This window comes from Herpailurus yagouaroundi, unplaced genomic scaffold, assembly GCF_014898765.1.
Source record: "Herpailurus yagouaroundi ecotype Mexico unplaced genomic scaffold, PumYag 185, whole genome shotgun sequence".
In the NCBI taxonomy this organism is placed as follows: domain Eukaryota; kingdom Metazoa; phylum Chordata; class Mammalia; order Carnivora; family Felidae; genus Herpailurus; species Herpailurus yagouaroundi.
This window is the reverse complement of record NW_024412416.1, coordinates 18,451,095-18,472,840: the sequence shown is the minus strand read 5'-3', so window position 1 is coordinate 18,472,840 and position 21,746 is coordinate 18,451,095. Positions and strand designations below refer to the sequence as shown.

At 49.9% G+C, this 21,746-nt stretch overlaps 1 protein-coding gene across 1 annotated transcript in view; it reads left to right on the top strand.

Moving 5' to 3' along the window:
* The window catches only part of ADAMTS17 (ADAM metallopeptidase with thrombospondin type 1 motif 17), a 345,055-nt gene that overhangs the window by 312,114 nt on the left and 11,195 nt on the right, over positions 1-21,746 (top strand). The window contains exons 22-23 of the mRNA XM_040493411.1: positions 10,102-10,306; positions 14,628-14,780. Of these exons, the coding sequence (XP_040349345.1) occupies positions 10,102-10,306; positions 14,628-14,780 (358 nt within the window). The remainder of the gene's footprint in view (positions 1-10,101; positions 10,307-14,627; positions 14,781-21,746) is intronic.

The window sequence follows — 21,746 nt, the reverse complement described above, 5'->3', positions numbered from 1 at the left end:
CTTTCAGGAAAATGGGGAAGGTTCTCGGGCTCCGGCCAGTCACTCATCTTGGTTCTCAGGGCTGGACTAACACCCTCAAGCCCACAAAAGCTCACATTCACAGACTAGCATATTCGTTCCTCATTATGCCCTTCAGGTTTTCATTTCCTCCTTTAAAAAAACAAATATGTGAATAATATTACTTTTCGGGGGAATGTATATGAGAACTCATAATTCTCAAGTCATAGATGGAGAAATGCTGAGCTGGAGCTGAACGTGCGGCTGTAAAGCATCACCCTGGTCCCCTCGGGAGAGCATCACAGCTGGGCCTGTGAAGCCCCTGTTGTCCCTCCTCACCCCGCTCCTTCTTTCACAGACATCTGTTCCATAAAAGCAGCCACGTATCTTCAGAGACTATAAATGACACGTGTTGAAGTCGTGTTTTGATTGTTTTCTTAACGGAGTTGTTGGCTCTAATCTGGCTGGAGACGCAAGAGTGACTCGGGCAGATGGGAGTCTGCTGCTGCCTGAGGGTCCTCTGTGGTGTTTTGGGGAGAGAGTCCAGGAGGTCCGGCACCTGGCCAGCTGGCCTCTGCCATGTCTCCTGACCCCCAAGCGTGCAGCACACGCAGTGACCGAAGCTTCAGGTGTGCTGGGAAAGGCCTTGTCATCAACGGGAAGGCAGAGCAAGGTGTATGCGTTTCCTTGGCTGCACCCTCACAGCCCAAAGGACAGCAGCCCTGCACAGGGGAGGAGGAGAAGAGACCCACATCCCTGGGGGCCTCCTCCATGCCAGCCATTTCCCTGGGATCTTACCTCCCATGCATTTATCATCTGGGCCTGGACCACGTAACCAGAGAGCACGTGGGCCAATCCTCCACCAAAGCCTGTGAGAGGAAAGTACTACCGACATTGTGCAGAGGTGGAAACTGAGGCTTGAGTACTGATGTGCCCAAGGTCACGTGGCTGGTGAGTTGGTGAAGACTCGAGTCCAGGTCCTGAATGTGGGCTTCTGAGAGTTTGAGAATGTGTGACTGAAATACGTGGGCACCTTTGATTTACAGGTATCATGGGGAGGTTAGTCAGGCGTACCCTAACCAGAAGCATAATTGTATAAGTGAAAAACAAAGCCCCTGGATTGGGACACAGAGGACCTCCCACCACACACACAAACCCCCGCTACTTAATAACTGGTGGGTCTCGGGTGAGCCTGGTCACGTGTCCCAGCGGTCTCTCCACCTGTAATGCAGAAAGTCCTTCCCCTGGGAGCTCTGGGAGGTGAAAGCAAGATGGCGGCAGGGAAGGACCAGGCCACAAAGCAGAGGGGTGACCATGCCCACACAGAGTATAGTGCTGACCCACCAGAGGGCAAAGGTGAGCCTGTGCTTTCCAACTTTCTCTTGACAAAGAGTAAGTGAGAAGGGAGAGCTTCGATCTGTCTGGTTTTCCAAATCAGACTGCCTGGGTCCTCCATGGCTTACAGGTGGACACGATCGTTCTTCAGGCCAGACCCTTTTTCTTTTCTTTTTTTTAAATTTTTTTTTTCAACGTTTTTATTTATTTATGGGACAGACAGAGACAGAGCATGAACGGGGGAGGGGCAGAGAGAGAGGGAGACACAGAATCGGAAACAGGCTCCAGGCTCTGAGCCATCAGCCCAGAGCCTGACGCGGGGCTCGAACTCACGGACCGTGAGATCGTGACCTGGCTGAAGTCGGACGCTTAACCGACTGCGCCACCCAGGCGCCCCTGGCCAGACCCTTTTTCAAGGTACACGAGCCAGTTGGCCTGAACTCTGCCACCAAATCCCAAGGGGAGACAGTGGCGATCCCTGTCATACATTCTCTCTACTCACCCAGTCCCTGACCCATGTCTTAGACGTTATGCAGGTCTCTGACAGGTCTCCCGCTCTGTCATCTGTGCTGGGATGACTTTTCCCAAAGCCACTGCCAGTGGGCAGGGGTGGCCCCTCTAGACAGTCCATGAGAGAAACCTCCCTGTCTCTTCTGGATCCGTTGCTTCCAGCCCTCAGTCCTCAGGTCTAACCTTCTAACTCAGCCTTCCTCCATGTGCAGCCCACCTGCCCAGAGCCTCAGTGAGAGTAGTGAGACGTCTTCCTTACCTCTGCCGTGAGGACAGGCCTGGTTTCCAAAGCCTGGGCATTATTACTCCAGGACTGAGAGTCTGTGGACCCCACTGTGTAGGCATCAAACCAGACTTATTGAAGGGGCATTCTCAAAGTCTGTCTTCTCTACCCTCATTCAACCTTGCATTCACAGTGCTGGCACCCTCTTCTCCCTGGGACCTCTCCTGTGTCAGCAACACCTCCTTGTGGCTAAATCCAGAGAATGCTTTTCAGGCCTCCTCCAAACCAACCCTGTTCTGGCTTCTCTTGAACAGTCCTCCCACCCTCCCTGGCCTTGCTGGCTGCTCCTTCTCTGGCTCCTTGTTCCAGTCATAGATGCTTGCATCCCCAACCCCTGCCATCCGTCCCCCATCCTCTTTTCTCCCTGTAGAAGCTCCCTGGGTGAGTTGTTCTTATCTTGCTTTCTACCATGACCTTGTTGCTGATGACTTCCAACCCTGTGTCTCCATCCCAGGTCCCACCCCTGAACTCCAGAACTGCACCTTCAGACCCTTCCCAGTACCACTCAGCTGCCCAGCGGTTGCCTCAACCTGACCCTCTCAAAGTGGTGCCCACTCTTCTGCCCCCAAGCTAAATCCTCTCCCCATGATCTCCCTTGCAGTGGAGGTACTGTTGGCCTCCTCTGAGCCCATTGGAATCCTGAGCTTGACTCTTGCCCCCTTTATCACCTTGACCCCACATACCCAAAGCCCTTTCAACCCCACTCTTGAATAGTCTTATATCTGTTTTTCTGCACTACTGCCTCAGTGAAAATCATCATCTTGTCCCAAGATTCATGGTTACCTGAGACACCCAAGGCAACCTCTCTTCCACCCGCCCTTAAGTACTCTTCAAGAACCAGCCATCCCAAACTGGGCAGCTGCTTGCTCGCACTCTCTCTCTCTCTCCTCCCTCCCTCCCCCTGCTGCTTAAATATCATGGGATCATGGGCAGTCTGTCTCTATGAGAGCACCAGTCCTGCTTCTTTGGTTGGCCAACTTCACATTGACCATCAGGACCCAACTCAAGGTCCATTTCCTCCACAGAACTTATAAGATAGTGAAGCAATTGTCTGTTTATATGTTTCTCTTTCCCCCAAGGACCACACACTTGGCTGAGATGTTTCCCATCATTCTTTTTATGTTGTGATGTTTTACACGTGGCCTATAGGATGCTATGCCTGACATTTGTCTCCATAACAGTTGCTCAGATTATCACATACTGGCATCTTGTTTTCCTTACTTTGGTTAATTTAACTAATGTAGGGAACATTCCTGGCACAGAGCTAAGCATAGATCGATGCTCAGCCAATATCAGATCCTTCTTACTGATGCATTTTGTAGATGCATAAAGTTGACTGAATCCCTTAGACACAACACTTGTTAGCTTCAACACATCTTGTGTTGAAATACATCTCACAGTTTTTTGTTTTGTTTTGTTTTGTTTTGTTTTGTTTTGTTTTGTTTATAGTTTGAAGTTGTTGAAAATGAATGACCTACCAGTGTTCTCTCTCTGGCTCTCTATATTTAAGATTCCCTAGATAGTCAACATAAAATAACTGTGTCAAAAGAACTTGATCCTAAATATGTCATTGTTTCTTTGTAACAACTAAGTCACATTGCAGTGGGTTTCACAAGATTTTTACCTAGTTTAAATCTCAGCCAAATCAAGATCTGAACAGAAAGTGAATTTTGAATAGAAGCTGAAATTTTCGGAACTGGAATGTAGGCAGAATAGTGCCCCCCACCAGAGAGATCTCGATCTTAATTCCTGGAACTCCCTTTACATGTCAAAGGGAAATTAGGGAAATCAGAGGGTTGCAATTGGAAATAAAGTTGTGTGATGGGTTGAACTGCATCTCCACCACCACACATACACCAAAAAAGACATTGAAGTCCTAGCCGTCAGTATTTCAGAATGTGACCTTGTTTGGAAATAGGGTCATTACAGCTGTAATTAGTTAAGGTGAGGTCACACTGAGGTAGGGTGGGCCCCTAACCTAATATGATTAGTGTCCTTCCAAAGACAGCTATGTAAGGACATGGAGACACAGGGTGAACATCATGTGAAGACAGAGGCAGAGATGGAGTAACACACATACAAGCAAAGGGACACCAAGAATTGCCAGCTGTCATTAGAACCTAGGAGAGAGACATAGAACATCTTCCTCACAGCCCTCAGAAGGAAGCAACCCTACGACACTTTGCCTTCTGGCTTCGAACCTGCAGAACTGTGAGAGAATAGCTTTCTGGTGTTTTAAGCCACCTAGTTTGTGGTACTTTTTCCAGCAAGAAAAAAAAGCAAACTACCACAGCTTGCTAATCAGTTGGCCCTAAACTAGATTATCCTGTATCATCTGCTTGGGTCCAGTGGTTCTTAAAAGTGGAGGAAGAAGGCAGACGAGAATGTTGGAGTGATAGCATATGAGAAGGGCTTGGCCAGATGCTGCTGGCGTTGAAGATGGAGACAAGAGCATACACCAAGGCACTGGGGCAGCATCTAGAAGCTGGAAGAGGCAAGTCTTCCCAGAGCATCTGGAGGGAACCAGCCCCGGCAGCACCTTTGTTTTAGACCAGTGAGATCCATGTCAGATTTCCAACCTCCAGGAGCATAAAATAATAAATCTGTGTTGTTTTGCGCCATTAAGTTTATGGTCGTTTGCTGCAGCAGCAATAAAAAAAAAAAAGAAAAAAAGGAATACAAGGTCTCAGGCAGTGCCTGAGCTGCCTGGAGGATCTGATGAGAAGCATCGAACTTGAAGTATGTGCGGAGGAGCTGAGTCTGTTTCCTGCTGGACAGGAAAGGAATTCAGTCCTTCCAGACTTGAGAGCAACCGAGGAAGGGTGGCCCAAACTAAGGAAGTGTTAATGGGGGCTTCCTGAAGCATGAATTTTACTGCTTTTAAGAAGATCTACAAACTCAAACTTAGCTAATAAATGTCACTGTTAAGGTTTTTAGAGGACATGAGTGAAAAAACAATCAGGCTTGAGCTGCACTTGTAATATGAATTGTTTTTACGGAATCACAGTTCCTTTCTCCCATTCCTGGACTCGGGATTAGTGGGACTTCACTCTGATGTTTACTTGCATGATGTTCCTCTCCCACAGAGGACCCTCCTGCAGACTTCCTGGCTGCTGGTAAAATGGTTTCTTTCAGCCACCAGCAACAAAGTTTCCAGAAAGTCATCTTTTGCTCCCCCGGCCTCACGGAGGGAATGTGGCTGTTTGTCAAGATGAGCAAAAACAAGTCTAGCTGAAAAATAGCTCCGATCCCCTGCAACTTGCGTGCCTATGTGGGGCAACAGCTCTCCTGGAGCTGGTTGGGCACGCGTCTCAGGCGGGGCAACAGGCGCTCGGTGAAGATGCCCTTCAGGGATGCTCCGCGGTTACCTGATGTCTGCACAGAGCTGAGCACCAGCCTTTCTCACCGGCTCATCATGGCCTCCCTGGGACTTGAGAACACTTCACTTCCTTGTCCTTCTCTCACTTACTTCCTGTTCCTAACCATCGCTTCCTTAAATTCTGAAGGAGCTCCCGGCTCTTCGCTCAGGTCATGATCTCATGGTTCGCAAGATCAAGCACAGAGCCTTCTTGGAATTCTCTCTCTTCCTCTCTCTCTCTGCCCCTTCCCTTCTCACTCTCTGTCTAGTTGGGCACTTTGTTGGGATGAACACTGGGTGTTGTATGTAAGCAATGAATCACAGGAATCTACCCCAAAAACCAGGAGCACACTGTATTCACTGTATGTTAGCTGACTTGATGATAAAATATATTGAAAATTTTTTAAATTCAATTGTGATGAAAATACACATAACATTTACCACCTCAACCCTGTTTAAGTGTACAGTTTAAGTGGCATTAGGCACATTCACACTGAGTGCCCATTACTACCGTCTGTCTCCAGAACCCCACCTCCTGCTCACGTACAGCTCTGTACCCCCTTAAACACTAGCTCCCCATTCCTTCCCACCTGATGGCCACCATCTTACTTTCTGTCTCTATGAATCTACTCCAGTTACCTCATGTAAGTGGAGTCCTTCACGACTTGTCCTTCTCTGACTGGCTTATTTCACTCAGCATGATGTCCCCATGGCTCCTCCATATTGTAGTGTGTTTTCGAATCTCCTTCCTTTTTAAGGCTGAATGATATTTTGTTGTACGTTCTCCTGAGGTGTTGTGCCATGGTTGCGTCTGGATAACCAGATCCCTGTGCGGAGCTGGGAAGTGGGAGGGGAGAAGGAAGGGTGGAGGGGCAAGGAGATGGGAATGTGCCATGAGCTGCCCCACGTGTAACTTGCAGGTGTGGGGTCATCTGTGAGAGCCACAGGAGGTTTGGAAGGGTGCCTTGGCCTCAGACAGAGCTTGTTTTGAATCTCAGGAGATCCTCAGTACATCTGACAGTAACTATCACCCCAAGGACAGGAGCAGGGACAGCGCTTTTACACAGCCCCAGGGGACAGAGAACTCCCCCCCTCCAGTTAAGGAGCAGGGCTGACCATAGATCAGTTTCATGCATGTCTACATGTGTGGAGCTCTGTCACCCATTCCTCTGCCAGACTCTGGGCAACAGCAACAGGGGACATTGCAGGGGGTCAAAGGATTCTTCTGGAAAGGGGAGGAGGGACGCATAGGCTGTTTTCCATTCTGTCATACTGCTGCAAAGCACCCAAAATGCACAAGAGACACCAGAAGCAAAGGAAGGAGGAACGGGGAAGATTGGCAATCCCTCACAGCTCTATAAGAATCTGATCCCCTTGGGTCTGACTCTTCCAGTCAGTGAGAGAACAGGAGGCATAGGAGACGTCTGAGGCGGGACTGCTGAACCTCTCCCAGCTCTTCCCCATCGCCTTGGCTGCCCAGATGGACCTTTGTGTGGATCAGAGTCAATTTGCATATTTCCTAGAGCACATGCTCTGGTTGTGTGCCCAGGGATGGAGACACCGGCACCCTCTGGCCAAGAGCCTGCAGGTGACATTCTCATGAGTATGATGCAGTGGTCCCAGTTCCCAGGGGTGGCCTCCAGGAAGCACAGCAAATACAAAAGACAGGAGGGGGACACAGCTCTGTTCACAGCTGGGGTCAGCACAACAGCAGGTGTCATCAGCCTAAAGCCTGACGTTTGTATTCACAAAGTCAGTTGCAAAACGTCAGGACAAAGGGGATCTGCCTGAGAGTCCTCTAAGTTCTAATTTGTTTGGAAAATAGAAATGGCAAGGAGCTGAGCTGCATTAATAAACATGGAGCCTCCACTTAAAGAGAGAGAAAATCATCACATTCTCTCCTGCTGCTTTCAGACCCCATCTGGGCCATTTTGTCCATGACAAAGCAATCCATTTGGAGAACAGTAGTGACTGATTAGAGAATTAGAAGGGAAAGGATTCAGATCTGCCACATGCAAATTATTTTGATCGGGATAAGAGAAAACTTACAAGGGGAACAACAGAGCCATCTTCAAATATTTAGGAAGGTAATCATGTCACTCCAAAGACCAGAACAAGGAGAAATGGGAAGGATTGGGTTTAGTTCTTACAGTGTCCTTTAAATAGTTGTCAGGTGCTGAAATGGGGGCAAGATTTGCCACTGCCCTCTGGGACTTCATCTTCTCCTGTGGAGAAGATAAGGAATAACAATTGCTACAAGTTATAAGGGCTGATGTGTGCCAGGTGCTGCTGTAAGCAACTTACAGGCAACATGTCACTTGTCCTCACACCCCAGGGTACACACACTCCTTTGCATCCCTTTCCATCCTGCAGTTTATGCAAGGGGTCTGGGAAGAGAAGCTTCCCTGGATTTATTCCCTGGGGGCATAGAGGACAGTGATGAGCTCTTCCAAGGGGACTGAAAGTCAGAGGAGGTGGCCTGAGCTTGCCCTAAGGGATGAGGAGGAGCAGTGGAGGGAGGGGCCCGGGGAGCTCCCTCTTCTCAACATTTACCCCAACCACTACCACTACCCCTAGCTGGTACAAGTTACCCTCATCCCCTGCCTGGACTGGTGCAGTGGCCTCCTCCCTGGTCTCCTTGCTGCTGCCCTGCAGGGCATGTCACTCCTGTCTCCAAACCCCCTGGGACTGCATCTTATTCAAACAAGAGCCACAGTGGCCAGCCATGGCCCTAAGAATCCCCCCCCCCCCCCCCGTGCCTTCTCATGCCCCTCTCTCCGCTCCTCCCTCCTCCCCCCTCCCCCCTTCTCCAGCCACACTGGACTCCTTGTTGCTCCTCAACCCTGCCAGCACACTCCTCCCCAGGGCCTTTGCACCCACTGTGCCCTCTGCCTGGAAGTCTTCTCTGCTTACTCTCTCGCTTCCTTCCAGGCTCTGCTCACACATCAGCTTATCAGTGAGGCTGTCCCCGCCAACTTGTGTGCTCACCCCCCTCCTCCTCCCCTGACCTTCCCTACACTGCCCTACTTTTCTCTGAAGCACTTACTACCATGTGGCATCTCCTCTATTCATATATGATATATGTTATATATAGTGTACTGTGTTATATTCTATTGTATACATTTGTTGATTTACTGTCTGTCCCCATTAGGATGGTAAGATTTGTAGGGCAGGGCCTTGTCTTGTTCACTGCCTCATCATCAGAACCTAGGACAGTGCCCAGCACATGGGAAGCCCTCAGTGAATGTGCCATGCTAGGATGGGTGAATGAACAAGTAAGCTAGAACTGGAGAAGAATTGGGGGGGGGGGGGGTGGCACCATCCAGTGTCCCCTCAAGGACCTGCCTGTGGAAAGGCACTGCTGATATATTTTAGGGGTTTTTTTAAGTGTTTTATTTAGATAGAGAGCATGAATGAAGGAGAGGCAGAGAGAGAGGAAGAGAGAAAATCTCAAGCAGGCTCTGCACTGTCAGCACAGAGCTTGACATGGGGCCCGATCTCACGAACCTTGAGATCATGACCTGAGCTGAAATCAAGAGTGGGACGCTTAACCGACTGAACCACCCAGGTGCCCAACACTGCTGTTATTTCTAAACAATAGGATAGCATAATCAGATTTGGTTTGAGCAACTTAGGACTCGATGATGATGAAGAGGAGTGTGTTTATCAGACATGGCCATAGATTGAGCCATTCTGTCAATATGGGAGCTCCTGGGAGCTAGGTGGACTTGAGGCTCATGCAGGGACCAAACAGGAGAGAGTCCTTTTGTGTCTCCAAAAGGCCATTCAAAGCCCCACTCAGTGTCCTGAGAAATCATGATTTACAACTGCTCAGCTTCCTTCCAACACCACAAGGCCAACAGGAGCCATGGCGGAACCGGGGTCATTGAAAGATAAGGCAGGTAGGCCAAGTTCTAGTCAAGCACTTGCAACATCTCAGTTCTGTCACAGCCCACAAGTTGCCTCCTCAAGAGTGACAGTCCCCACCCAAAAGGGCTAGCCACTCTTTGAAAAGCAGGGGGTACCTGGTCCTGGTGTGTTCAAGCTGGCCCTGGAGTGTCCCTTGTCATAGGCTATACCAGTCTGGTTTTGTTGCAGTGACAAACAAGCCCGGTATCTCAGTGGCTTGTAACGAATGGTGTCACGTTATTATGAGCTCAGCTGTTGGAGCATCCCCTGTAGCTCTCATGGCAGAGGGCAGGAAACAGGGAGAACCAGAGCCAAACCACATAATCACACTCAAAGCTTCTGCTGGGACATGGCCAGCTTCATGTCCACTCACACCCCATTGAACAAAGCACGTCATAGACAGTGGGTGGGATATGGAATCCTGCTACAAGGAGAGTGACCACTTGGGAGCAATAATTGAATCAGCCATAGAGGTGTTGTGCGCAGAAGGATTTCTGTTTTGAATAAGCTATTGAACTACTCAACTCATGTGGCTTCCTCTGCCCTAATACTTCAGAATTATTTCTAAAGTTGATTGCAAAGCTCTTTGAGTCTATCTCCCTCTCTCACACTACAGACCCAAGATGCCGTGATCTGTCCAGAAGGCCCTCCGGGGAAACTGGCCTTTCCACCCAGTTATTTTTTCACTGTCTTTCCTCCTCCTGGACAGGTGGGTGGCAGGCCCATGGAGCCCCTGCTCAGCGACCTGTGAGAAGGGCATCCAGCATCGGGAGGTGACCTGCGTGTACCAGCTGCAGAACGGCACACATGTCACCACGCGGCCCCTCTATTGCCCGGGCCCCCGGCCAGCACCAGTGCAGAGCTGTGAAGGCCAGGACTGCCTGTCCATCTGGGAGGCATCTGAGTGGTCACAGGTGGGTGCCTGGGCTGTCGCCAGTGCTGAACCCACCAACAGGGCCTCTGTGCCTTGTCCACCACCCAGTTGGTGCCTTTCCCTCCATGGTATTTGTGACTCAATACCACACATCACAGTCCTCGCCAACCCCCAGATAACCAAAAGATGTATTCTAGTCACATATTCTTAAATTCCATCTGAGATAACAATATGGCTAAACAAAGCATGGATAATGTGGTTTTGATCATGTATACGTTTTTGATAATATATATCACAGTTTGATCCCATTTCCTATGACAATTCTCATGTAAAGTTGGATGGATGGATGGATGGATGGATGGATGGATGGATGGACGGATGAGTGCGTGGATGGATGGATAGATGGGTAGGTGTGTACATAAGTAGGTAGACAGACAGACCAACTGACCAATCTTTTAATTTTCTTTCAACACGTTTGAACTTTAGTGTGATCAGATTGGTAAGGTGGTATCATAGTCTTTCTTTGAACTCTGTGTCAGTCTGTAGATTGTAAGAGACAAGCAGATGCTGGAAGGGACAGTTTTTAGTGTGCAAGTTGGAATCACACACCTCATGCCATAAAACATGTTGGAAAGAGGTCAATTAAGCCTTAAGTTTTAACTTAGGCTGAAGAGTGATTCTGGAAATATTTTATCTTTGGTAATATCATCTTTCAAAGCTTTGCATTGACTTTGCATTAATGATTTTGACTGGCCATAAAACAACAAAATAGCTGAACAAAGGGCAAGTTTCCCTCAGATTCCCCATCAAATGTGTTCTAGGAAAGTCAGAAAGGCTAAATCCAAGACACTCTTCAGTGTGGAAAATATTTTTAAAGTTCCTTTTTATTGCCAAACAGTTGGAATTATTTTGAATAAGAAAGTATTCAGCCCATTCTTAATGAACGAAAAGTCTGCCCTTGGCTGCTCTGAAATGGGGATTACTTTTCAGACGGATCTTAACATGTACCCATTTAAAGACTTGAGTCTTTAACCTGCCCGTTATTATATTTTAGAGAAAAGAGAGAGTTTAAAATTTTGATTTTTTTTACATGTACTAAGGTTTGTAAGTTAAACGTTCAAGGGACCTCTTTTAGGGAGGGGGGGCTACTTGCTGGAGGGGTAGAGGCAGGAATGCAGTCTTCCCCCAACCCACCTTGAGCCTAAGATCCTTGATCACCAGACTCCTGATCCAAACAAGATTTACACTGTAATCGGATCAAAGCCATACATTTTCCATTTGGATTCTTTCTCATAGAAAAAAGAGAAAAAAAGTCCTTACCAAAATAACCAAACCTGACATTATCAACTATCACCATAGTGTTAAAGAATACCAGATTGAAAAAGGTGAGACAACTGAAGCAAGATTTAAAGAAATATCTCTAGGGGCGCCTGGGTGGCTCAGTCGGTTAAGTGTCCAACTTTGGCTCAGGTCATGATCTCACTCACGGTTTGTGAGTTCAAGCCCTGTGTCAGGCTCTGTGCTGACAGCTCAGAGCCTGGAGCCTGCTTTGGATTCTGTCTCTCTCTCTGTCTCTCTCTCTGTCTCTCTCTCTGTCTCTCTCTCTCTCTCTCTCTCTCTGCCTCCCCATTTGTGCTCTGTGTCTCAAAGATAAATAAATGCAAAAACATTTTTTTAAAAAGAAATATCTCTAATTTCACATCTGTATCTTTGCGCATATGTGATCCTAATGCTGAAATAGCATCTGTACCAGTCAGTCTAATTCTGGCTCAGCCCAGCCTTGAGCCAAATGCATCTTTCTGCACATTGAACTTGGAATCAAATCTCACCCCCATTTGTGAGATGCTCACCAAACTCGTATTTCTACTACTTCACCACATGCTGAATCAACCCCTTTAATATTTCTTCTGGAAACAAATGGGTTTACGTTTCTGATGGCAGAGAAATGTATTTGATCAACAAGGTTGCCCTTATTCAGCCAGCAGTGTTGATCACCCTTACTGTCTACACCCCACCTTCTTCACAGCTTTGCTAGAATGAGGAGCAGAAACCAGGAAGGAGGCAAAAGATAGTGACTCTCTCCTGTCCTGGGCTTCTGGTCCCCATCCCTGGATCAGAAGCCAAGGGAGAAACTGAACATGGCCCTCCTAGGTCCCCCAGAGGAAACCCCACCTGCAATGCTGTCCCTTTCTCAAGGCTTAAGGCTTCCAGCCAATGCTGGTGGTCAGAAGGGCTGAGCTAGGGTTTGGTAAAGAAACAGACTGGACATTAGCATTTGAACTTCAAGGGAAAGGGATAGGGAACACAGAATAGAGTAAGACAATGCAGAAACTCAGGCATAAGTGGTAAGTAGGCTTCTAGTTGGAGAAAGAGCCAGTGGTGTGGGTGCCGGTGCCAGGGAGGAGCCCGCACATCAAATGGTGAGGGTGGGGCTTGATGAAATGGTCATGGAGCATCACCGTACAGAGAAGCAGAAGTTGAAGGTCGACTCAGGAATCCAGGCTCCCTGCAGCAGCCCTCCTGGCCACAACCCAGCCTGCCCAGGAAGGTAACACCTGCCATAGACCGACTCCTTGTATCTGAGGTCCTGTTAAGCTGTCCCTCACCCATGCACAGGACCAAATACTCATGCTGTCCAGCTCCCCACTAGGTGACCAGTTCTGAAGCCTGTGTATTTCATCTAAAGTTTCTTTATTTACCGAGAGAGAGAGAGAGAGAGAGAGAGAGAGAGAGAGAGAGAAGGACAGAGAGAGAGGGAGGGAGAGAGAATCCCAAGCAGGTTCCTCGCTGTCAGTGAAGAGCCCAACTTCGGACTCAAACTTATGAATTGTGGGATCATGACCCTGCCTATATATTTCTTCTAAAACAAACCAATCTGAGTTTCAAAAAGAAAAGAGGGAAGAAAGGAGGGAAGGGGAGGGGAGGGGAAGGGAGGGGAGGGGAGGAGGGAGGGGGGGGGGGGGGGGGGGGGGGGAGGGGAACGGAAGGGAAGGGAAGAACCCCAAGGGTCCCGTCAGAGAGCTAAATGGGACAGGGAATTCATTAAAAAAATAAATAAAGGTAAATAACATTTTGGGGTAAACATTAATAATGGAAATATAAAGAATAACATTTGATCTCTATGTGCATTTTTTCAGTAGAACTTTTTAAAAATCAAGTTTATTGTAGCTCAAGAATATCACTGCTGTATATTTCTGATAAATCAAGCAAGTATGAAAACAGGCATTCACATTGCTAGGGCTCCATGTTGGGGCTACTACACTCACAAGCTGTCCCCACCATAGCTCTGGGACCCAGCAGTTGGGAGGAACTCTCCCAGGCAGCCTGGGTTTCCTTGTGTCTGTACATCTTGGCAGAACACCTCCTTCAGCCCCCTGTCGCCACGAGTTCCATGTTTGTTTGCGTGGTGGGGACAGGGCTTCCACACCCGGCAGATACGAGGGAGGGCTCCATGGGTCTATGGCCATGTCTCCTCTTGCTGGCCAGATCATGCACGCTGTCAGACCTGTCCTCCCAAGGTCACAAATCTGCTCTGCCTGGGCTTCCTTCTGCTTGGTGTGGAGGTGGGTAAGCCCTCTTTGAGCCCGGGCAAGGTCCCTCCCTGAGCTCACAGGGAGAAGGCTCCAGATACACCCCGCAGGACCGCACTATTTGCATCTTGTCACTCCATCTCTCATCCCTAAGTCAGTGTATCTTGCTGCCTGGGGGAATGGGAATCTTGACCTCTCTCAGGACTCACCCATGATTTGTCATTCCTCAGGCCCTACTTGGGCCCCGTCCCCACACTGTCTCTTGAAGTGTCTCCCAAGAAGTAAAGTAAAATGCCACAGGGAACATGGCTCCATCACACTCTTGGCATCCATGCTTAAAACAGTCATCGTGGCTCTGTGCAAGAGCTTGCCACCTGCCTGACGTGAAAGTCACCTGTGGCCTGGCTTTGCGTCTCCCCCCTTCTCCACCCTGGACCTGTGCCTTTGCCCCAGGCTGGTCCAGGCAGAGTGCATATAGCTGCAGGCCAGCCGGGAGGAGCCAGGGGCCTCACACATCTTTGCTTTGGTGTCTGTCCTCAGCAGCATTTGCCCCTTGAACTCACTCACTGCATTGGTCTTTGGGACCTGGCAGCAGGCCACCAAATTCTTAGTTTGGTCTTCTGGGTGCCCCTGAGCTCTCCCTACTCCCCCCATCACCAGCCACTTGGCTGGAGTCACATAAGGGACCAGGTGTATCAGACTCTGGAAGACCAGGATCCTCTTCACCCTTGCGTCCCCAGAACTGGGTCTGGCACTTAGGAGCGACTTAACAAGCATTGATGAACTTGAGCTGAATCAGACCAGATTAAACATCCAACCGGTGTCTTGCAGTGCTCTGCCACCTGTGGTAAAGGGACCCAAAAGCGAACTGTGACGTGCACCAACTCGCAAGGAAAATGCGACGCGTCCACGAGGCCGAAAGCAGAGGAGGCGTGCGAGGACTACTCAGGCTGCTACGAGTGGAAAACCGGGGACTGGTCCAAGGTGAGTCCAGCGCGCCTGCGTTTCCACCCTGCAGGAAACTCTAGAAACAGGAGCTCAGATTTCACCACGCGCCTCGATTCAATGAGGCGGTCCCAGTCTACCCAGGCAAGTGCACTTTCTCTCCAAGCTGTGCACCTGCCGGTGACCCCAGGCTGCGTGCAGTCGGAAGGAAACCGAACGCCCCCTCCTCGAAGCACGAAGCAGGGTGCTCCGGGTGCCAGTTGGCTGTCCTGTGCTGCGTGCTGGCTGTGCCCCAGCATCCTGCGGGGGACTTGGCCGCCGGCCGTGGCAAAAGCCTTGTGAACACACAGGAGCCTTGGCTGAGGCAAATGTGGAGGGGGCTCATGGGCAAACAACACTTCCATTCACTTCAGGACCCTTGGGTGAGGGCCTGGATGATGCAGGGGCGGATAGGTATGAGCCTTAGGGGTGGCAGAAAGGAAGAGCCTTCTTCCAGAGCCTGGCCTGCACCCCTGGGGGACAGAGAGGCTTAAATAGCACAGGAATGTAAATCCGATATAAAAACTTCTTTCCTGCTTAGCCCTTCTTTTGCTCATTCACCTGGTATCTGTCAACCTGTTACCTCTAAAGCCTGTTTACCAGGGGCTGAGCTAAGTCATCACATGTGAGCCCCAGCCAGTACACCTTCTAGAGAACATTTTCCCAACACCTGTAGAATTTCTTTTTTTTTTTTTAAGTTTGTTTATTTTGAGAGAGACAGCGGGAGTGGGGGAGGGGCGGAGAGAGAGGGAGAGAGAATCCCAAGCGGATTCTCACAAAGCTGGGATGGGATGCAGGGGTCCATCTCACAAAGCTGCAAGGTGACCACCTGAGCTGAAAGCAGAAGTCGGATGCTCAACCGACTGAGCCACCCAGGTGCCCCAACAGCTATAGAATTTCTAGTGACATTTGCTAATGTCGGATTTTCTAAGAAAATTTCTAATGACAGCCTAGAGTGTGTTTGTGTTTCTTTTTGGTCTTAGCAACTGAAAACTCCCTGTTTGTTTCTCTCGATGCCTCTTCACTCCTGGGTTGCACACTGATGGCCCAAGAGCCTCCGGTGTTTGCATGGCCTGCACAATGTCTTAAACATTTTAGAATTAGTTACTAACATTTAAAAACAGGACAATTCCACCTGAAAGTCTGGATATGGGCCCCTGTCTGGAAATCTGACAACAGGGCAATGTGGCCTGCGTCCTCACGTGGCCACCACGAACTGGGGCCAAGCAGGCCTGGTACCTTCCCCCAGACCCTGGTCCTCCAGCCTCTCCCCAGGCTCCTCCAGCCACTATGCTTTTTGATTTACCTGCCTGGCCCAGGCAGTACCTTTCTTTGGTTTGTGCCTCTGCTTTATGGAAGGAGAGATGCTTTGGCCATTGGAAAGCAAAACTTCCCCAAATCTGGTACCCAAATGGCCACCTTCCCACAAGTCTGAATACAAACTCCTGCAAATTATTGGAGTGCATAAAAGCCAAATTCCTCCGGTTCCAGTTTGCTGTCTGTGCTGAAATGCAGCATCTGGATAACTGCGAATTTGGGGATGACCAAAAACACCTCCTGTTTATTTACGCCCTGATCGGAAAATCTGACCAGAGCAATAGAACCGAGGCCAGTAGGTCCGGTTTCTCCATGAATGTAAAGCGCTTAGTATGGAGTTGCCAGGCTGAGTCTTATTGGAAGAAGTCTCACTTGAACTTCACTTGAAGGCTCTTGCAAAAAAAAAAAAAAAAAAAAGTGCTATTAGAACCTAGAATCCTGTGAGAAAGACGTCAAGGGGCTGAGTTAGAGCTCTGAGTCACCACTTAATGTGTCTTAATCTGTCTGGCTCTCAGTCCCTTTATCTCTGAAATGGAGAATCATTAACACTGGCCCTGGCCATTTCGCAGAGACGCTCCGAGCTTTCAAGGTGCTAGTATACGTGACTCAGCACTTGGACATCTCAGCCCATTTTCCTGCCCCAAACCTATCACCCAGGGCTCACACCATTGTGAGGCACAGGCACCAGGACTAACCCGTTCTGATCTCACCTAACTTTGTCTTATCAGTAGGAGTACCCAGCCTTTTATACAACCATACCCAAAACCGTCTCGTAGCCAAGCATGTCAGACCCAGCTTGACGTAAACAGGCTATCAACAGCTTGGGTTCTAACCAATAAGAAAACATTTGTGGGTGTCCTATGTCAGAACTGTCAGAAGATGTGGAGGGACAACTACCCAACATAGTAAAATAACATCATCTGGACTCCAAAAGTCCAGGTGTGGATTGGAATAAAGCGGTCATTATACTCGGGGAATTGGAAGGGTCCTAGTGGTCACCACCCTAAGTGCATCCTGTGCTACTGATGTGTGGCTTCCATGGTCACAGATATCCCTGCGCAGGAAGCAGAGGGGAGGAGTGGTCAGTTAGGGCCTGGGCTGTGTGCACCCATCAGGGTCTCAGGGCACCTGGCATCGCTTCCCCTTTGAGGTTTACCTCTGTACCTGTGCCCTGCAGCCAGGGTCATTAGCCCTGGTTCACTGAAGAAGCAATAGATGCTCCAAGACTGAGTGGCGTGCCCACACCCCTCTGGCAGAGTCCAAGCTCCTGAACCCCAGTTCAGAGCTCAATCCAACCAGTGGACACAGAACGAGAAGGGCTGCGGAGTCCCCGTGACGGTGCCTTTGAGCCACAGCATGCCCTACACATGTTCGTTGGCTCTCCAGGGCTTGGCTTTCTCCAGCCGTTATAGCCATCTGGTTTTGAGAACCAGAGGGACACTTTTGTTTCCTGAAGTACCATGAGCTTCCTGGCGCTAGGAGCTGCAGAACACCAGAAAATGAATGTGACTAGTGCCTGAGAAGCTTAGCACGGCACTGCCCCAGATCTGGTAGCTCAGGCTTTCCCTCCTCCGGTGTTCAGGGGCGCTTCCTTGGCTGAGGACGCTGGTATGTGATCCAGCCAACTCCCACACACAGCCCACCAGGTAGAGCCTTTAGTTGGCCTGCTTCTCTAGTAGCCAGACCATGGCGAATAACACCTCCCAGCTTTCTGGAAAGGAAGGCATTAGAAGGCCACCGTGCCCACTTTTTACCACAGCCAGCTTGATCAGTTATCCCTGATCAAGGAAAGTAAAAACAAGAAAGAATAATGGAACGGAATGATCTCAGCTGCCATCCAGGGCTGGTATCTGCTGGCATCTGATTGGTGTGCACAGAGCCTTTGGGGAGAGTACTCAGCATTTGTGGGTGCCACCGGCCCCCTCCCCAGCACATCTGGCCAGAGCCAGGACCCAGGCGCAGGCTCGTTCTCCCAAGCTTAAAACTCGTCACGGACACTGAACTGGAAGTCTGTGCATGCATGAACATACTGGGAGCAAGTGTGGTGGGGCAGGAGCTGCACAGAACTCAGCCGTGGGACCCCCACCCTGTTTGCCTCACCACCACTCCCTCCTGCCACCGCCATCCCTGGGTGGGCTGGCATGCACAGTTACAGAAATCTGCCCATGGTTTTTCCCCATTTCTTCTCTGGAGAAGTGGAAAGGATCCCGTGGGGATACTTGTCCTCTCTCACTGGGTGATCAGGTCAGTGTTGGTGGATTCCACTGGATGGTTCTTACCCTGACATTTTCACTTATTCAGACTAAATGTGCTTTGTGAGTAGCATCTTGTCTCTGCTCTGCGGCTTGTGCACCGTCCCCTTGTTGCATGCCTGGGGTGGGTGCATTTTTTTTTAAGTTTATTTTCTTGAGAGAGAGAGAGAAAACAAGCTCAGGAGGGTCAGAGAGAGGAGAGAGAGAGAGAGAGAGAGAGAGAGAGAGAGAGAGAGAGAGAGAATCCCAAGCAGGCACCACATTGTGAGCACAGAGCCCAATGCAGGGCTTGAACTCACAAACCGCAAGATCATGACTTGAGCAGAAATCAAGAGTTGGACACTTAACTGACTGAGCCACCCAGTCGCCCCAAGGGTCAGTGCACTTTTAAACCCTCTCCGTTGTAACCAGCCTCCAAACCTCCCCACATTCCAGACTTTGAAGGCTTCACACAAGTTGCCCCAAAGGAAAGTCAATAGAATTTCAAGGGCCGTCAGGGCATCAGTGTGTCTGGAAGCTTTGACATTTTGCATCCAAGCAATCTCCTGTTACTTGGCCCCACGGGTGCCGTTGAGAAAGATAAGCCGTCTCCAGGGAGGTGAGGGACTGGCCAGTCCACGGACATTCCACAGGTGCCATCCTGCACTCACTGAAATAAGAAGGACCAGTCACCCCTGAGAAGGGGCTGGCACCCATCCCTTCCTGTAGCTGGGTGAGGGTGCCTGAGAACAACACCCAGAACCTGAGGGAGGCAGGGCCCCTCCCCTTCCCCCAGCCTCAGCAAATGACTGAACCGTAACCGGGGTCCCATATGAGGGACAGGCTTCACATTCCCATCCCTGCTGAGGGCATTATTACTGCTCTGCCATGTTTGAAAAATGGCCTGCAGCTGGCTACCCTCCTGGGATATTAGCTATTTCCAGATCTGTGCAAATCATTGTTTTCACCCGCTAACTGCTGGGTATTCAACCCAGGGGGAGGGAGACGTCACTTAAAATGGGAGAGGAGGAAATCGCATTTCTTTCTAGAATAGCATGACTTTTGATCAAAAGTTGAGATGTTTCAGTTTCAAGACCAGAGGCATTAATCACCGCTGAAATGACGGGATGTTTCTAATTAGAAACAAATTATTCTGGAGGGATCATAATGGATGGTGTTTTTAAAGAAAACCGTTGGCTGTCTGTGTTAAGAGTATGGCTGTTCCCTTTCACTGAAGAGATCAAAGTGACTGTTGACTTCCTGGTGCCCTCGAAGGTCCCATGGAAGGGGGCTGGTCTAACTCCAAGGCCTCAGTCAGGCCCCAGGTGTGCCCCTCACACCCGAGCCCCAGACTGATGTGGAAATCACAGCACCTCCCAGGGGCCATAGGAGGTCAAAGGAAGAAATGAGCATGAAGAGGGTGTGAGCTGCAGACCCCCAGGAAGTCTGGGAGAGCCTCTCACTCAGTGGTGGAGGCCTTACTGTGCTTTAGGCAGGGAGATGGGGGTTTCAGCTCCACGGCCTTAGCAATGAACAGACCTTGCATCATGAGAGGGGCTTGTTACGGGAAGTTTTTCAGCCCACACCCCACTTCCAAAGCTTGCACCTGTTTTGGTAGGGTCTGACCCCACTCCCCACTCTGCAAGGCTGGCCTGCCTGCCAAGCTGGGGGCCGGCAGCCAAGACTCTGGGATTCAACCAGCATTTCCTGAGCTCCCATTCTGTGCCAGAAAACCCGCTCTGGGCCCTGGGGGTATGAGAGTGGATAGTGACCCATCCAAAGTACAGACCGACAGGGAGCCAACTGCAGAAGGCCACCCTGAGTCCCACTGGGCCAGTATGAGCACAGTGCTATGGGACCCAGGCAGCCTCTTCCTGGGAAAACTGTGGATGGGGATGCTGGCAGGGGGTGACACTGCTCCTGTTGGGACCAGTGACAGTGGCCCCTGACATACACCAGTGCTTTAAAATTTACAAAGCACATTCACTCATATTATCTCATTTGACCCCGTCCTCATTTTACAGATGAGAAAACTGACTCAGAGTGGTGATGTGGCTTTTTTCCCCAAAGTCACACAGCTAGAAAATAGCAGGGCTAAGAGTCTGGTCCCTGCCTTCTGGCTCTTAATTCACCTTTCTTCCAGGTGCATAATAACCTCAGAGGCTTAGATTCCTAACCTGAAACGGGTAGGAGATGACCTATGCCTGCAGCTCTAATCATCATAGGCATATGCTTGGTATAAAGTCAAGTGTCTACCTGCCCTTGTTTTGTTTTCTTTTTAATATTTATTTTTGAGAGAGTGCAAGCGGGGGAGGGCCAGAGAGAGGGGGACAGAGGATCTGAAGCGGGCTCTGCACTGACAGCACAGAGTCCGATGCAGGGCTCAAACTCATGACCCGCAAGATCATGACCTGAGCTGAAGTCAGACACTCAACCGACTGATCCACCCCCCTCCCAAAAAGACAAGTCAAGTATCTCCCTGCTCTCTCTCCACACCACCCCCCATCTAAACCTGCTCTCCAAGGGCTTTGTATCAGTCATTGACATAATGTCAATCCCTTGCCTCTATCTGCGGTCCTACATGTTGTCTACCCTTATTTGTGAAATAAAAAGTTGAGTCCTTATTAAAAGAAACTTGCACATCAAAGAGGAAGTATGTGAGACATTGGGGATATCGGGGCCCTTCTCTGGGGCAGCCAGCGGGCAGCCAGCACGGTGGCCCAAGAGAGAGAGATGCCAATTCTCTCTCTATTTGACATTACTCTGAGGAGCATAAGCAGCCAACGAAAGGAAGGTCATCAGATCTCAACGCGTTTCAGGCAGGGGCAGAAGGGAGAGAGGGCAGAATACCCCCTCGGTGTGGAGCACTTTGCGTGGGTGAACAGAGCCTGCCACTGGGTCGTGGACTTGCAGAGAAAAGTCCAGGACCCATACCTGCTCATGTGAGAGAAATGGGCTTCCTGTAGAGCAGCAGAGTCACCAGAAATTGCCAGGAGAGGTGCCCGCATGAAGTGAGCTGAGTAATAGCTGATGCCTCTGACCCCTCCATTCACCTAGTGGTGTCCTTTGTCAAACCAGCTGCCTTGGTGTGGAACAGGGGATCCGAGAGAGGGGGTGGCTCCCCCTGCATTGCAGCCTGGGTTTTAACCTGGACCTGGTCATTGAATCAGAGGAGCTGCTGCCCCTAAGGAACACTTTTGTTTCGACACATGCTACGTCAGTGACCCTAAAGCAGGGCAGACGGTCAGGATGACACAGGTCCACACCCCCCACTGGGCTGTGGCCTCCTCTAAACTTGAGCCAGCATCACCCTCTGTCAGCTGGGTCTAGGGGTACCCCCCTATAGGGCATCTGTAAAAGCACTTAGCCCAAGGCCTGGCACAGGGAGATCACCCGGGAGGTGCTTGTTTCTATCATC